The 17,831-nt window shown below is 42.2% G+C and overlaps 2 protein-coding genes across 2 annotated transcripts in view; one reads left to right on the forward strand and one right to left on the reverse strand.

The window, feature by feature from the left end:
- Nucleotides 1-1,510: 1,510 nt before the first annotated feature.
- On the reverse strand, nucleotides 1,511-8,453 carry LOC119387704 (ADP-ribose pyrophosphatase, mitochondrial). The gene is made up of 6 exons (XM_037655183.2): nucleotides 8,238-8,453; nucleotides 7,949-8,136; nucleotides 6,851-7,030; nucleotides 5,181-5,292; nucleotides 4,345-4,488; nucleotides 1,511-4,222 (listed from the first exon to the last, which is right to left on the reverse strand). The coding sequence occupies exons 1-6, from the start codon at nucleotides 8,277-8,279 to the stop codon at nucleotides 3,992-3,994; spliced, it is 897 nt and encodes a 298-aa protein (XP_037511111.1). The 5' UTR covers nucleotides 8,280-8,453; the 3' UTR covers nucleotides 1,511-3,991.
- A 155-nt stretch (nucleotides 8,454-8,608) lies between these two features.
- The window catches only part of LOC119386106 (Fanconi anemia group D2 protein homolog), a 41,038-nt gene continuing 31,815 nt past the window's right edge, over nucleotides 8,609-17,831 (forward strand). Inside the window, exons 1-11 of the mRNA XM_049414221.1 lie at nucleotides 8,609-8,686; nucleotides 8,776-8,856; nucleotides 9,579-9,704; nucleotides 11,768-11,835; nucleotides 11,962-12,014; nucleotides 12,793-12,840; nucleotides 13,702-13,762; nucleotides 14,987-15,042; nucleotides 16,117-16,189; nucleotides 16,917-17,044; nucleotides 17,412-17,499. Coding sequence (XP_049270178.1) covers nucleotides 8,632-8,686; nucleotides 8,776-8,856; nucleotides 9,579-9,704; nucleotides 11,768-11,835; nucleotides 11,962-12,014; nucleotides 12,793-12,840; nucleotides 13,702-13,762; nucleotides 14,987-15,042; nucleotides 16,117-16,189; nucleotides 16,917-17,044; nucleotides 17,412-17,499 — 837 coding nt within the window. The 5' untranslated portion in view covers nucleotides 8,609-8,631. The remainder of the gene's footprint in view (nucleotides 8,687-8,775; nucleotides 8,857-9,578; nucleotides 9,705-11,767; nucleotides 11,836-11,961; nucleotides 12,015-12,792; nucleotides 12,841-13,701; nucleotides 13,763-14,986; nucleotides 15,043-16,116; nucleotides 16,190-16,916; nucleotides 17,045-17,411; nucleotides 17,500-17,831) is intronic.

The raw sequence follows: 17,831 nt of genomic DNA on the forward strand, positions 1-17,831 counted from the left end.
AAATGCTAAATCATAAATGCATCAAATTTGCATAATTTTATTACAAAGCGCTGCAGACACCTTTGAAAAGACATTTAAGGTAGCTGGATATTGCATATTCCATAGATCATTTCGGATATAGCAGGCAAATCAGTGGACATTACACGAGTCGTGCGGCCATAGACATCTCACTCAACAGCTTTCATAGTGCAGTTCAAGAAACATTTTCGTAACCTCTATGTACTTGAGTTATTACAGTTGTAATTATTGAAGTGCATGCTATCGACATCAAATAAACCCGAACAGCGGAAACATTCGCAGTGGTATAGTGCACGCCGTACAGTTATCATCATGGAATGGCGCGCATATATGCGCAGTGCTGCCAAACCGGATGTGCGCACCTGTCCATGGTGATGACTGGAGGGCGTGCATTATACCACTGTGAATGCTTGCCGCTGTTTGGATTTCATTTGACGTCGATAGTACCTATACATCACTTATTACAACTGCAACTTGAGGATGTTTACATCAAATCGCGTATTACTTTTGCACATTTGTGCTTCTGGTATAAGAATGTACATGTTTTAGTCGGGAGCATAAATGATCCGCTATGGCCACTGCTCAAAGAAACATGTTACTCAGCCGTTTGGTGGTAATTAGAAATAGATTTAGATCTCAGACACCTTTCATGCAATATATTTGCAATGTACAATGTATGTCACTTTGCGTCAGTTTTAATCGTGCGTATCCAATATCTTTCTCCGACTTTTGTAGTGCTGCCTGCTGTTATGAAATGGAGCGTATATAAGCAAGTCCTCATAATTACATGGTAACTGCGGTGAACTCTCATTTGTGCGAATGTCGGTTTAACGAATATTTCAGAATAACAAACTTAGTAAATCCCCAGCGGTTTTCTTATCCATTCTATGCAAAAATCTTTCAGTTAAACGAATTTCTGAATAGTGAATATTTCTGTTGAATGAACTTGATCCGTGAACCCGGGCTCATTTTTGAAATCAATTCAACAAAGTTTCGTGCTCTGCAGCACTGGCGTAGCTGCCTCCAAATGGCCTATCCATCGGCGGTGGTGCATCATTGCTTGTGCATGCAGCGCCGCCGAGGCAAAGCTGTCGTGCGGGAGACAAAAACGAGTCACATGAGTGTCAGTTTCTTTTCTCCTTCTTTTTCTGTCTCATCGGTATTGTTTGACAATCTCCGTTTCGGGTAACAACAGCGCAGTTCGTGGGCCATGCGCCCACTTTCGTATGAGTTCGACGAAATGGAAGTGGCTGTCTCTATCAGACAAGCTGAAAATCCTTCAGCGTCTGGACATATCAGGATATATTAGAAAGTTGCGAGACTTCGTGTCACAGCAACAAGCTGTGCTAGAGCCAATGCAGGGAAACGTATACTCTCTGGACAGCTTTGTCTCTTCTTGCGCTTTAAGGGTGCCAGACCAAATGAAAATTACAGAACTCTTTTTCAAAATAAATTGGATTTCACACTTTTGACTCAATATCTGCTCTGCCCAATGCTGTTCCATATTCTAGTGAATATTCAGTTTAGTGAACTTTTAGTTAAGTGAACTATTTCCTTGCGTCCTTTGAAGTTCACTCAAGCAAGAGTTCACTGTATTACTTATTAAATGTACAATCAGACACAAAGCACTTTTTCACAAAAATTTTAATCGCCAGGTCATGGCACATGCTGAAATCTAGTCGGAGATGGTGCCTTTGGCAATGTGGTCACATGTAGCACTATCCAGCACATAGAAATGAAATGTATAGCTGTGTCAAGTACACAGAAGATTCAATATACTTTAAAGGGACACTAAAGGCAAATGTTGAGTCGACGTTGATTGTTGAAATAGCGGTCCAGAAACCTCGTAGCGCTGCTTTTGTGCCAAGGAAGTGCTTATTTTGAAATAAAATCACGTTTTTAGTGGTCCGCATCGCGTTAGCACGCTTCAAATCTCCCGTCTGAAAATACGACTCTCATACGTCACTGCTGCCGTGCCCAACGTTGCCCGCTTTTACTGCGCGGCCGCCGACACTAGTAGCAGCCGAGCGGAAGTAGCGGGACCCACAGTAGCAACAACGGCGCTGCGGCAAAGACTTGCTCAGATGGGCACATTCAAAGCCGTCACCAAGTTGCGGTTGGTCTCGCAATCCTCAGTACGAAAGTGCAGCGAGCACACGCGCTGAGGTTTTGACTGTTTAGCACACTGGCGCAACGGCATGACACTAAGCCACTTCGAGCGTAAGTGGTCATTCCGCGGCACCCAGTGAAAAGACACACCGGTTTCCTTGCTGCAGCACTGGCGTTGTGCACCATTCGGGCATCCGGCAATATCACACGCATGCGGAATTTTGTCGAACTTTCTGTCAGAGCGACTTTCACGAGCGCGCAAAACACGCACGGCAGTACGCAATCCCGAAACTACCACTGAGACGGGCGAGGCACAGTTCGGCGAAAACGGAACCTTTGAACCACGCGCGCCGTTCCCCATGGCAACGCCACGGAGGTTTTGTTTTCCATGAATCAAGCAGAAACGAACAAACAGCATTTTATTACGTCTTTTGATGCTCGGAATGTTCTTTTTTTACTGCTGCTAGTTTGATTACTAGTGATTTATTGTAGGCCGACTTCCCTACGTCATCGGGATCACTTCGAAAATGTCCCACTCGTGGCGCTCATCATGTCATACATTTAGCTTAATTTCTCGGTAAGTAGGGCACTGCTGTTGATAATATTGCCGTTTTAGAAGTTGTCATACATTGGGCTTTCACTCTGACATAAATTGTTATTTGCCTTTAGTGTCCCTTTAAGGTTCATATCTGTAGTTTTTGTCGCGCCAACATTGGGCCAAGTTTTCAAAAAAAAAAGGGGGGGTGTACATGAATGGCATTAAAAGTTTTTCACAGCAATCGCTACAACCTGAATCTACTTACTTAAGGTGGCATCGTTGTTGCCCTACATGGCAACGGCAGTGATGTTGGAGCATCCATGACAGACCATAGACATCGGTCACAGGTCACATGCTTGCACACCTTCCAAATTTTCTATGAAATAGGGGTTACTGTTAATGTGTGCCGTTCACCCTATCACAAAAAATTTGTCACTTTTGGGCACCTTTCTCAGACACCAGTCTCAAGGGGGTTATGTAAATCCACTGTGGAAAGTGCAACAAAAGAAAAAGTCATAGGGAGGGCAGTGCTATTATTTATTTACACAGATACCTGCAGTGCCCACATGGGCCTTACTGTACGGTGAATATGCAGAAACAAATACACAAAAGATATTAACAAAAGTATAAAAAATACAAACATAATGCAAAACACAATAGTGCATGCTTCGTACAAATGCTTAATCCAACTGCATAGTGCTATACAGCAAATAAAAAACAATGTTCACTCATGTTTTTTTCAGCATTTCCAAAATGTATTTTCACATAAGGCGAAAGAGGTGCAGTAATAACTTCTTTTGGTAGGTAGTTCCAGTCATGTACAGCACGCATGAAGGAGGCAAACTCTAGTAAATTAATGTGGCAATTAGTAGTATACTCCTGTATTTTAACAGCTTGGTCTACATGGGAGGACACAATGGTCAGCTTCCTGAAATATCCTGTGCACACACTTCATATGTAACTTGTACTCAACTGGGACTGCTCCAATTGAGAGGCACCAATGAATAAGAGGAAGTAAACAATGCACTCTGCATCTTTGTTCATATTAGGTTCTCTACAAATTAGTTTATTTGCGAATAGTGTATTCCTCGAAAGGCATATTACCTGAGCAGGTTGCTCATGTTTCAAGAAAAAGTTGTTTCAAAGCAAAGCCATTCATAAAGGCTTTGCTATGAGTAGCTTTCGGCCACCATTTTATGTTCAGTCAGTGTACCAAAAAAATTGGAACTCTGCTGGCCTGTGTAACACAAGCTTGTTCCAGGTAGAAGAAAAAATTATGCACATAAACATCTTTGGTGGTGCGTGGTGACTGCTGAACAAATTGCATTACCAGTGAGCCTTGAGTCGCTCAACTACCTTGTGCACAAAGTCCGAATGACTCGCATAAAGACAGAGCTCCTTGTTGATATCTGTCCATTTGACCTTAGCTGCGTCATCGCCAGCTTCGAGGGCAAACTTGCCCGTGATGTTGCCACTCTCATCATGAAAATTGCAGGCAACGGTCTCCATCCAGGCATTGTCTGTGTTCCGTGGGTCATCCACATAGCCCTTATAGACCTGCGTTAAGGAAGGGGACACGCGTAAGCAAAAGCTCACAACTAGGCTAGATAAATGAACATTCTAATGACATCTGGCTCTTTCTCATGTTACAGCACGGTACAAACCATCGGAACACTTACCTCCACGCCTTTACTGAAGAACGACTCAAGAGATTTCTCCAGTGCATGCCTGTCCTTTTCACTCAGAGACAAGCTGTTCATGGTCTCTTCAGAGAATTCTCTTCGCAGTGTAGCACTAACCAGCTCTCCAGGATCCACCATTCCCTAGGAAAAATTTCAATGTAAAATTAAATTGCGGATTTTAACACACAGAGGCTGCAGAGTGGGTTAGGAGCAATGCCACAACATAAAGGAGGGCTGTGAATGAATTTCGACAACCTGGAGTTCTTTATCGTGCCCAAGTAAACAAGTGTCTACGTTTCAGCTCCTTAAGAATGTGGCTGCTTGCAGATGGGAACCGAACTTGTGACCTTGCACACAGCAGTTTAATGCCACAGCCGATGAGGCAAAGGGGCAGAGGGAAGGAAACTAACAGCCCCTTCCTTTCTGATAGTATTTCCGAATCTGAGCTCAAAGCAAGCTTTACAGTGAACCATATTTGGTGGTTTTACAGCTCCTATCGGTGAACAGATGTTGTCTACACATATTGCAAAATAATAACCACTAACACAGCTAGATACTGTACAGACACATAAAAATGGTGTGTGCATTCGTCCAGTTGTTTTTGCAGCTATGCTGCTCGTAGAAGCAGGTGAAGGTTGATGCACTGCGTGAACTGTATGGTTACTCTTTCACAAGATGCCCGTGTATAATTCACCCTTTCCCTTTCTTGTAATTCACCCTATGAAAGCGTATAAAGCGTGACCAAGCTAGTCTGAGTCTACCATAGGGCTGTCTTTGGTATTTATATACAATTTGAATTAATGCATAAGTGCACTAGACGAGCTACCACTTACTCCGGGAATGGCCCACTCGCCGGAGTCTCTCCTTGCAATGGCCACAAACTGCAGCACTGGCAGTTGGCTGTGCTGATTCATAACCTTAGTGCCTGTTGCATCTCTCTTCCATCTAAAGCGAGAGGGAGAAATGGCAAAAGATTTCAATCACAAATACCACACAAAGAGATCAAAAGAAACTAGTATTTCATCTTCGTCATTAGATGATGCACACAAAGACACAAGCAGCCCTTTTACTTTGAGCATTGCCTTTGCTTTGCGTTACTGTAGCATAACCTATTGATTTATTAATTTATGCTGTTTGATAGATACTGTGCATATTGTGTACTTCTTTAAATGTCTATTATTATGTTCTTTTCCCCTCCACTCTATAATGCCTTAACACTGAGGATACAAACAAACAAACAAAAAGCTGGTACAAGTTACATTGGTTTCTTGAAACCATTAACCCAATGTGATGCCACAGAAACTGCTGTTGGAAACTTGCCGATGCCAGCGAGTAGCAAAACTATTATGCCTATAACAAATAAAAGTATCGAGTATAATGCAGGTATTTCCGTATACTATAACAATCCATTGGATTTTAAAATGTAAATATAAAATGTTTCTCCTTGACAACAATGTGTAGCAAATATTGCCATGTATATGCCTATAACAAATGCATGTATCAGTTATAGTGAAGGTATTTTCGCATCAGTGCGACTTCATCACGATCAAGCTTGTCTTTGTATGTGGGTATCTGCCACAAAGGCTCAGAGGCTATGGTGTCAAGATGCTGGAGGTTGAGGGTTCAATTCCTGGCCAAAACCACACAATTACATTAGGGATGAAGCATAAGAAACCTCTAGCATGGTCTTCGTATGTATGTTAAGGAAACTCAGGAAATAAAAATAAACCTAGAACCGCACTAGAAGAGAAACTTGGGCTAGTTGGCGATTCATCATTGTGAGGGAAAAACAGCGCTAAAAATGGACGAGGACTAAGGATGAAAACACGACACACAGCGCCTGTGTCGTGTTTTCTTCCTTAGTCCTTGTCTATTTTTAGCGCTGTTTTTCCTTCTCAAAGCCTAGAACCCTCCACTAGTGTGTCCTGTGCACAGTATATTAAATTCCGTAACTGAAATTGTATATTCCTCAGTACTAAATTATACTTCTTTTTCTGCGTGGTCATGTTATACTATCTGCACAAAAATATTTATGTACCATAGAAGTTTTGGCAATTTTTCAATTAATGAAAATTTCAATGCTAAGATGCCACGATGAAAGGAAGATTACACTATTAAGCTACTCGTATAGGGGGCATTAAGTAACTATATAATTAAGTAATGTAAATTCTGCAAGTAAGTGTCTTCACACGGAAAGTTGCTATTTCACTTAGAACTACACACCTTGCTTTATGTAATACCTTGCATGAGATATTCTTAGGTTTCGAAGCGATTTAAATTACAGCAAGGTCTTAGTGAATAGACTTCATGAAGTACTCCAAATGTGGTTACAGGGTGCTAACGAGGGTTTGGCTAAATCTAATGATTTGCCAACCACACGTACACAATGCAGCAACATAAACGACATGAAGACGCAAATGCCCAAGTTTCTTTTATCTACATGGGAATGATCCCCTGAGCCTCAAGTAATTCTAAAGCACCATTGTTCTGTGGTACAACTGACCTCGTGACGATTGGATCACCAGCGTGATTGGGTCCCCACCGCCCCAATCGTCCCCGTCCGGACAGTCCCGTCCTGCCATGAGGATTCAGAGGCCTGCCATCAACCACAGCGTATGTACCCTCATGGCTCCACCTATCAACATTGCCATCCAAGGTATTCCAGCACGGCGAGAAATCCGCCCTGTTGTGGGAAACATCGAAAGCATCATCACAGCATTTAAAAAAGAAAAATAGCCATTCGCATTGCTCAACTGTCCTCTGAAATGACTCAATTTTACAGAGGAGTCGAGTACTTTCAATATCAAGCCAAGGGACTGGCAAAAACAACTTGCGTCCATGTACGTGAACACAGCAGCTGAAGGAAGCACAGTCACTTCATCTACGTTGCACAGTCACTTCATTTAGAAAGCATACTAAGAAATGAACACTGCAACATAAGATTTAACAGAATTGGCACACTGGGAACATTAAATGCTGCTTTCAGCTATTCTATTAAAGAAACACTCACTCGTATTTTCGAAGTCATGATCGAAAGAGGCACCACACGCTCCTCACATATAAAAGAATGACAGGATGCAAATAAGTTGTAAAACGGCAATATTGTAGTTTCATACTATGACGCTCCTACAGATACTATAAAGTTTGGGCTGTGAATAAATGCTGAACCTGGCATGGCAAACATTGTTGTTATGTCGTGACACAAGCGAACTTTAAACAGTTAAATTCTGGTCTTATGCGCAAGATAATTTAGAAAGATAATTACGAGATAGGTCACAGTTTCTGGATTAATTTTTGTCGCATGGGGGTTCTTTAACATGCGCCTAAATCTAAGTACGCACGTGTTTTTGTGTTTCGCCCCCATCGAAATGCGGCTGCCTTGGCCGGGAATCGAACCCGCGCCCTTATGCAGCGCAACACCACTGCTGCTAAGCTACCACGACGGGTTTATTGGACATTGACCAACCACAGCTAGTGAGATCAGAACGAAGCATACAACAACAGTCGCCTGAAACAATCGCAAATGGGTGGTTAGCGTCAACTGCGTTCTTTAACGACAGTGTCAAACCAGAACCTGACAATCATAAACAGTTATTTGTACCCTAGTTCAGGGTCTGCCCAGGGCTTGGACGAGAGGCCGGGTATGCTGTACTCAGGCGGCTTGTAGTCGGGCCACTGCACAGTCCAGGGGACCTTGTCATCTGGTACATTTAAACGCTGCACGTTCGTTCCGGGATAAGTCGTACCGCGACATTTGGTATGCATGCGCATTGTCCTAGGCACGAACGTCTGCAAGAATAAAAGGGAGGCAATGACAGGCATGCTGAGTGAGAGACGAATATCGCGTAGTGGACAAGCGAAACAACAACCAAACCGTCGTGCGTACTTACGGAAATATAGACGAAAACTTTCACGAAACTTTTTGTAAGCATCGAATGTCCTCACGTTACGACATTGGGGAATTATGTACGGTGATGTGCCAACGCTCATAAACGAAGAACGTTGCCGCGATTTACTGCCGCAGTTCTCTCAACTTGACGATCGTGAAACGCTTTTCTGTGGGCTTTTCACTACTTTCGTATTTTCTCGGCTTTCCGCGACTCTTGGCTATGACATGAAATGCGCAGCGAAAGTAAGCCAAAGCCAGGCTGTTTGATGATGATACGTCCTACTAATGTGCAAAGCCACGTCAAAAATGCACTCCGAATGCACGCAATAAACAGTTCTTCCCATCGCCACCAGGTGCACAAAACTACCAAACGGGCAGGTTTTGACGTGCCTGCGATGTCGCAGGGGACGATGGCGAAAAACGCGCGCTTTTCTTCGAAAGTTCTGAAACGTGAATATCTTACTACGCTTAATGAACGGCTGGATAACCGTCCGAGCGATTTCCCGTCGGTGTTTAACTTGCGTTTCACTCTCTTTCAGAAAAAAATGGACCTTCCCAAGGCGAGCGACGAGTCATGTACGGCGATCACATGTCGGAGGTGTCGGTGCGGTCTCAGCACGGTTAGTTTCGATGCCAGTTGGAAAGTTCATGCTTTCACTACGATACTTCGCTTGAATGAGCCACACGATATGTTACAAAGATACACATCTTCACTGTGCGAGTTCTTCGATAGCTTGGGCTGATTGAAAGGCCTCGGGCAACGCGTGTTCTGACCGCGCATCGACAGTCGAATCCCGCTTCCGAAAGTCGTGCGAGATGAACAGATCTTTCGGTAAACTTCAATTCACCGTTCGTTTTATGCTGTGCACCGTTACTGTATTAGCGATTTTCATTGGTAAAGCTTGCCCCTCTGTAAAAAGTTCAACGAAGGTTACGCAGTTTCATATTCTCGAGTAATATTCGAGGATGTGTGACAAGAATCCAGCGCTGCCCGTAACCATGTTTACCATCGTTAGTAAACAGCAAGTGAGCACTTCTTAAACGTGTAAGTTTCCGTCAATAGTTTCATGAACGAGCCATAGTTGTGTGCGAGAATTAACTGTAAGCCACGTTATTAAGGATATGAGGTCAGCATAAACAAATACGAGATAAGGTTACCATAATTAGACTTGAGACTGTTAGTCAGTTCAAAGGCGGCTAACAATAGGCCAACATTGTCCACTATTACCAGATCATGTCAAAAGTTGGATTAGAGCTTTGCCAAAGTTTGTGATCCTTTTCTCTCATCGTAAATGCGTATGAACCGCACATGCATAAGTTACTGTCACTTGTTCGTTTGCAGGTCGGTCGTTCACGTCTATCAAGGTCTTTGATGACAATGACGAGTATAAAAAAGGAGCCTACCTCTGCTCTCTTGCCAAAAAGTGTGGTCTTACCCTTAACTCGGGTAGAAAGCACAACACCTTGAGTGAGTATGACACTGTTTGCATGTAATTTTGTTGTTATTAGATTTTATTATTCAAACTGTGCTTGAATAGGTTCAGCTTGTATGCTCAAACACGAACGAGAGCATGCATCAAAGAGGTTGTGTGTACACAGGTCAACACACTTGTCCAGAACACTGGAACGACATGCTGAAGTCTGCGTTGAGGATGTTTGCCAATTATGCCTGGTTTGAAAGAGCCCAAATTATAGCATGCATGGCTGCTAAGGAAGAATGCTCAGGTGTGGGCTATCTCAAACTGCTTGTTATCGGTATACGTGGCACCGTAGTGTGTTGGAACATGCCAGAGTGTGCTGTTCCACTGTTCTAGACAAGTGTTTTGACCTCTGTACACAAGGCAATCTCTTGCAGAAAATTGTACATAATGCCTTAACAAAGTGCTTGATTGGGCTGGTTGGTGCTGCATGGTAGACGAAAAACGAAAGCAGCGCTAAACACGGGACGAGAAGAGGACACAAACATCAGCGCCGTGTTTGTGTCCTCTTCTTGTTCCCTGTTTAGCGCTGTTTTCGTTCTTCATGTACATAATGCCAAAGGCAGTGCATGTGTGGTGTCATAAGAGACGTGGGGTATACTTGAGAGAGACAAAGTGAGGTCACAGTTGCCATTCTGTTGCTGAGCATGAAGTTGCCAGGGTCAATTCTCTGCAGTGGTGGCTGCATTATAAAGGAGGCACAAAATGGTTAACTGGGGAAAAACAGTGCAAAAAAGGACGGGGACGCAGGAACACAGTACACTGGACGAGTGCTGAACTTACAACTGCTCGTCCAGCGTACTGTGTTCCTGCATCCTCATCCTTTTTTGCGCTGTTTCTCCCCAGCTAAGCATATACCAACTCGCCCAAATCAAAGTCTTGCTCGAGTTACAAAAATGGGTGCATTTGGAATGAGCTGCATGTATAATTTTGAAAGTGTTCCTTTGATGTAACTAGTGCGGAGGAGGCTAACTTTCATGAATATTCCATCTGGGTTTCATAATTTCTTGGTCCTTGCTTTACATGTCCCCAAGTTGCAAAAAGCAAAAACAATGTTCATTAGGTGCAAATATTTGTGTTGATGAACAGGACATACCTTACCAATGCTTCCAAGAATTTCCTAGATTAGTAACAACTGGCTGTCAATACAGACTCTTAGCGTGTCTATATGTGCTTCACAGAATACTGAGTTACTAAATAGGTGGGTGACAGTCACGAAGCAGTGAAGTGAAATTTTGTGGCACTTGTGCTTTAGAAACATTTTTGTATCATATGGGTGTTCTTGTCCAAGGAAAAAAAAAAGATAAGGAAAGGACAGCATTTTGATAGTTCTGTTACTGTAACAGTACTACACCAGCAGCTTAGTGAAATATGGTTGCTTACTGCAATAATAGTTGTATCCTTGTTGGTTAAACTCTGTGCTACTCACTGTAGAAACACTTGCGCCCTTTGGGGCATTTTCGTGTAATAGAATAATCATCATCTGGCTTGCTCGTGTTTCATTTCTTGAAAACCTGGGGCTTGCTACTTTCCTATCAAGAAAGTTATGTCATGCTGATAGCGTGCTCATGGTTCGTGACCTGGAAGTAGCAGGTGTGCGGCACTGAAGCAAGGGAAGGCCCGCAAGATAGTTGTTATTATGTGACCGACATACACCCCAAAAGGTGCAAAGGTTATTAGAGTGCAAGAAGATGACACATCGTAAATGCCATTATGCAGTGTCTGGTTATACCGCGTTTGCATGTATGCAGCAAAACCAAAGCTCTATACTTACAGTGGTAGAAGTTTGACCATAACCCTGAACTGGAGAACACTTTTAAGTCTTACTGCAACTTTAAACAATACACTAAAACTGGCCAGGTGCCTTACATCAGTGTTTGTTCAAACAGTTGTAATAAGGATGCAGTGACTGACGTTATTTACTTTTGAGGTCCACTGATTTGGGCCTATGGTCAAATGAGAGTGAAAACTGCATTGAAAGGTAGATAGACACAGTACTATGCATGTAATATATAACGAAATAGAAGTAAGGGCACATCTGCTTGAACTGTAGGTGCTGACTCGACCACATTCAGCAAGGATTTCACTCAAAGTTTGAAAGATCATGCTGAATACCCTCAGGTGAGCTCCACAATATTTTTTCATTACAGTGCTTGTTTTGCTACTATTACAGCAACACAGTATACAGATTTTTCATTTTTATCTGCGTCAATGTCATTTGTTTTCTTTTTTTTCTTCCTTTTTTAGGTTGTTACAGAAGTCCTGAAGGAAATAAAGGAGTATTTGGATAACCAAGACAGGTAACATTTGCTTTTTACTCTATCATCAGGCATTGGCTTGACAACTGAGTTAAAGCTGTTTCGTAAATTGTAGCTTCAACTGATAATTGTAGCTTATGTGTTTTCTATCATCCTTTCATTCTTGTCGTTCTTGCTCTTACACCGAGTATGCATGTAGTGACCTTTAATTACATATATAAATCTGTAATTTGCATTTGCAAAACATTTACAAAACGTAGACAGAAGTATGCACTTGAGAAAAACTTCGATATTAAGCTCCGTTCCCCATATTGGTCTGGATCAGGTTGTGAGCAGCAAACGTAACTGGCATTGAATGCAACACAACAGTAACATGTGTTCATTGCTATCGATCATCAGTGATCTTGTCTCTGGCACACAGTGCCACATTTCCCATTGAATTAATATTGCAAGTGGTGCAATGCAAGGCACCTAAAAGGTAATATGGTTGTAGCTGATTGCTTTTAGGTTGTCACGGCCTTGTGTTTGTGAATTATTCTACGCATACTTCTGTATCAAAAATGAAAGTATGAAGCACCTCAAGGTGCACCCTCGGATGCTCTTTGAATATGTCATCACCTCCTTAATGCCAGGAAGCGTGAACCTGCCATACCGCTGGGAGTGTGTACTGGAAGCAGGCAAACTGATGTTATTGCGTTGCAGGGTAAAAGCTCTTCAACGAGTGTTTTGTCAGCCTTGTTTCAGTCATAGCCACTTCGTGTACATGTGCTGCATTGTGGTGTCAATGACATTAGTAGCTTTTCCTTGCTGTCTTTTTCAGGCTGCAAAAGGCGCTCACCGTGACTTACCAGAATTCCGATGACAACAGGTGAGTAAGTGTATCCCATTTATGGATAATGCACGGCTGCGTGCTTGTGGAGAGCACCCCAGGTGTCCTTTGTTGGTTGATATGCAAGTTCTTGAAAAACTGATTTTGTGCATTGCAAATGTACAGGACTTAATGTAGATGTAGACTGTCTACACATGTTATTTGTGTTTATGTCCTGTTCACTTGTGCCGCATGAATTGAAATTTCAAGCAAAATCTACCAACTAACCTGTGAGTTATTTGTTCTTGTTTAAAGGTCTGCTTGGAAAGTTAGGAAGCATTGAAAGTACTTGCCTGCAATCAGCTTAAGATACAGTTCTGCTGTCTTTGGCATAGCTTCCTTCACAGTTCACTGATAAAATTTAGTGGTTATGTAGTGAAAAAAAAAAAAAAAGGCTGTGTTTCTGTGGCTGCATTATTTAACATTTACTATTTTATTTTGTATTTTTTGCCATGATGGCTGAGTGGCGGTAGTGTTCCTCTCCTGTGCACAGACTTCTTAATTTAAATGTCGACCTTGCCAAATCACGTTTTAATGTGGTCAAAATGCAAAATGTACATGATAAAGATCATGGTAAATGTACATGGTAAACGATCCCGGGTGGTCAGAATTAACCCTCAGCTCTGCACTACGGTGCCCTAATAACACGCTGTACAAGTTCACCATTATTCTGCTTGTCTTCATTATGGCTTCTAATAAAGCCATGCTTGTGCTTTTACCGGGATGGCAGCTTGGTGGTACGGGTAATAAGAAATCAACAGATTTAGAGAATTTTTTGACCATTTGTGCCTGCCATTCTTTCAGCGGGACTAATCCTGGTTGTGTGCGGTAAGCTTTTCTTTTCTTTTTTTACCTTTTCAGCGGCACTCTGAAAAACCGAGACAGTGTGTATCGTCTTCTTCTTCGTGTGGAACCACTTCAGGTTTGCTTCTGATTTGCAGCTTTCGTTCTTCTGCAATCACAGCTCTTTTGCAAGGCTTTCTGGAATGTCTGCATGGGCTTATTGTTCTTTTTATGTGTTTACAACACCACTTCCCTGATGTCAGCTCTTCCTGCTGTTCTGCAAATTCAGGAAAGTTATGCAGGCAATAAACAAGTCACGCTTTATAATTGAGGAAATCACATAAGTATAAAGCAGGATTGGTGCCAATGCTGGTGTGACTCAAAGTAATATTTATTAAAATATTTAGTTTATTACATACTGAAGATGGAAGCAAATTAGAAATATAAACAAATTAATATATTCATTTGTAATTAAAGCATTTCAAATACATTGAAAGCTTATTTATATGCTCTGGTGTATATTCTAAGCAAGTCCGATGATTATTGGTTTGTGGGGGAAAAAAATACAATTGAAACATGTTTGCTTTGGAGAGAGAGACAGTAAATGTTTATTAGCAATTCCTATTAGCAACTACAGTGGGTGGGGCCCTTTGTTCAGTGCTTCGCTGGCTATAGCGGCTTGCCGGGCCTGGTCCACGGTTGCCAGTTGGCTTCCCAAGGCCTGATCCGAGAGTCGTGCCTCCCACGAACAGTGTGGTAATGCGTGTGTTTTTATGAGCACAGAGTTTGCCGCAACAGGACGTGAGGGACAGCTGTATGTAATGTGTGTCAGTGTTGGTATTCCTCCACACCAGGGGCACTCTTCACGATATTCGGAGGGGTGTATCTTAGAAAGTGTGTGTAGATTGGAATACGTGTTCGTCTGCAGTCGGCGCCAGTCTCTAGATTGCTCTCTGTTCAGTTTCGGATGACGTCACAGACCGCCCAAATTTGTGATGTCGTCATGACGTCATCATATGACACCATCGCTTGATAAATAGGTGTTCCAATCCTGGAGGCATGTGAGGTGCAGAAAGCTTGCAATGCCTCTGATGCCGGAGGCAGTGCAAAACCACACCAGGTGCAGAAAGCTTTCAGCGGTGAGGGATCAATACAGCTGACTGAGAAGAAAAAATGGCTTTTGCCCTCTATTCAGTTATTTAATTTTTTTTTTCAGTTGTATGCATTGATTTCATGCTTTAGCTGTCATCTCAGCATGAATATCCTTACTGTTGTCAGAGTAATAATGTCTCATACAATGTTTTTAAAAAATGCTATCGTTTCCTATGTAACACTTATCCTGTTTCCCATCTACGCATTGCAGTGGGGTCTGACTGAACAGCTGTTGGAAAAAATGGTGGAAGTAGCTGTTACTGATGAGTAAGTGTCAGTTTAATGGAAAAGAAAACAGTTCTGTGGCACTGTTACTTTTCTACCTCTGGCTTCTCACCTTGTGTTGTTTACCCGCTGTTCTTGAATTTAAGACACCGACAAATGTGCAGGTGGCATCAGAATCTTACAGACTGTGGTATCTCAGAAAATGTTTCATTTCTGAAGTGCTTACTTTATAGCGAAATTGTAAAGTACTCTGTTAGCACAACTGTATGAAGACAACAGAAATTGAAGTGAAGAAAAGCATTTACTGATGTTACTTGCAGTTTTTAATTGAAGTGCAGAAATTAAAAGCTAAAGGGAAATAAAAACAGATATATAAAAAAAAAAACTTGCCACACCAAACAAGAGGTCGCACGAGATATTTCAAGCAGCACTGTGGCTCGAAGCTGCTCTCATTATTGTTGCGTTCACTGATCAGATTAAAGTTTAAAGAGACACTAAAGGCATATAACGATTTATGTCGCAGTGAAAGGTGAATGCTTGAGAATGTCTAAAATGTCAATATTATACACAGCGGCACTTTAGCTATCAAGAAATTAAGGTAAATATAGGACAGTATTTGCGCCACCAGTGGGACATTCTGGATCACAAGCCTGATGACAAAGCAGGGCCTCAGTTCAATTAATCACAAGTACTCAAGCTAACCATGACAGAAAAAAACGTTTCAGTGCAGTAAGGGACGGAATAAAATGCAACTAGTGCATTTCAGTCTGGTTAAGGCAAAAAAGAACTTCTTGACGATACCCTTGAGAATGATGCGAGTTCTGTTTTTGCCGGGCTGTGCTCCAATAAAGCCCCTTACTCCACAGCGCCGGCTGTCGGGCTGTAAAGCGAGTAAAAGGCGGGCATCTTTATGTCTGAAGGCCTTTCTCGGAAATAGGCGGTTTGAATTGCGTTACCGGTATGCGGACAACTAAAGCGTGATTTTCTTTCAAAATATGCATTTCTGTGGCACAAAACAAGCACTACAAGGTTTCTGGAACGCTGTTTCAACAATTCACATCGATTTATTATTTGCCTTTAGTGTCCCTTTAATGCCTATGCTGGTGAACGTTGCAGGTCACCAGCAAACACCTTCCACGTCCAAGTGCTCAACCAGTTCAAATGGCTCGATGGTCTGGCAGGCACCAAGGTTTGTCTCTGTGTTTCTTCCCCCAGGGAGTCTTATTAGTGCCATTGAGCAGCAGAACACTTAATTTACTGTAGTTATTTGTTGTGGCCTATTATGTGACTGGAGATGAATTTGCAGTATAGTGATAATGAGCTCCACAAGTAATTGCAATGTCAGCGTCACATTTACTGTAAATTAAATGATAACAGATTGTCATCTAACAAAAGTCCATGTGGCTGTTACCATTGCTTCCATAGTCTATACGTATAACACAGCATCCATAAACAAGGACTTGGACTAGATTTTTCACCGAGTAAAGTTCTCTTTTTGAAGGGAGACTGCTTGTGTGCACGTGTAAATGTTTAGTCCAATTGACAGCATGAAACAATACAAGACTTTTTTTTCGACACCGTTTCACAATAAACATGCTCCCATGCAGCTTTGAAGGTTGTTGGCCTGACACAGCGTTCTGTTATTGGTACATTGTGTTACTCGATAAGTGTACTGTTACACTTTTGTTCTTTCAAAGCAGTATTCTGCATGCACATGTTTTTTTTTTGTTGCTTTTTTTTTAAAGTGTGGTGATCCCTCTCCATTATTGCCTTCAGGATGCTGCAGGTTTTTCAGCTAAAGTAAGATAATGAAGTGACCGTCGACTGAGCATAAGATTGCACCACTCATTCTATCACTGCTTCATCTAACGGACGAAATTGTGCTTTATTTCTGTTTTCTTTTTGTCCACTTTCAGGCGTTCATGAACAAAGTTTTTGATGAAGTCCTCCCTGTGATACCATTGCACGTGCGTAAAGACCTTGTGCTTGCTCTGCCGCACATACTGGAGGACTCTGAACACCTAGCTGCGGCTCGAAAACTTGGGTGCGAATTATTCTCTCTTTATTATTATTTTTTATAAAAGGTAACTTGGCGTAATTTTTTTTAATGTTCTCATGCCTAAGCTGTCTGTGGCATCACGTAGGGCTAGGATTGGAGTGCTCACATCATCTATTGCACCAGCCGTTTTTAACTGCGACACCAGCTTCCACCATCACTTGTGTGTCATGTGGGGAAGTGGATTGTCAGGCAAATGCAAGAGCAGTTCAGGGAAGACGACAAGCATTCTTTTCAGTCTCCTTGAAATGTAAAGAATCGGACTACTGTTGCGTTGTGCGATATCTTTATTGGTTCAACTGCCGGACAACTCAGTGTAGTGTTCGGTTAACTGATGCCACTGATTTTCTTGCAGTGAGCTCTTTACTGATGACAAGGAGCTTGGTCCTACTGTACTCGAAGCCCTCAGTAACCTCTACGTGGAACCGGAAGTGATATCTGAGGTAGTGTCCCACAATATGCTTTCATGTGATTTCATACTAAAGTCGGACCAATGCTGCTGTTTTTTTAAGGAATCGGGGTAGGATATAAGCCTGATTGAAGTTTGCGTTTTTCTGTATTGAAACAGTTATATTCTTTTCAAGATTTTATTTCTTTCTTTTAAAGTGTCGATGTAAAACTATTGTATGTAACTTAGAGGAATGTGTGATATCTCTGCCCATGATGGCAGGGTCTCGTGCTCCCGTAGGCTCTCATTTAAACTCATGGTCTGCTCTATCGTTGAACCATATGCAACCTCCACATATCACTGCATTGTGAAGGTTCTATAAATTCT

Source organism: Rhipicephalus sanguineus, chromosome 3 (genome assembly GCF_013339695.2).
Source record: "Rhipicephalus sanguineus isolate Rsan-2018 chromosome 3, BIME_Rsan_1.4, whole genome shotgun sequence".
Lineage (NCBI taxonomy): Eukaryota > Metazoa > Arthropoda > Arachnida > Ixodida > Ixodidae > Rhipicephalus > Rhipicephalus sanguineus.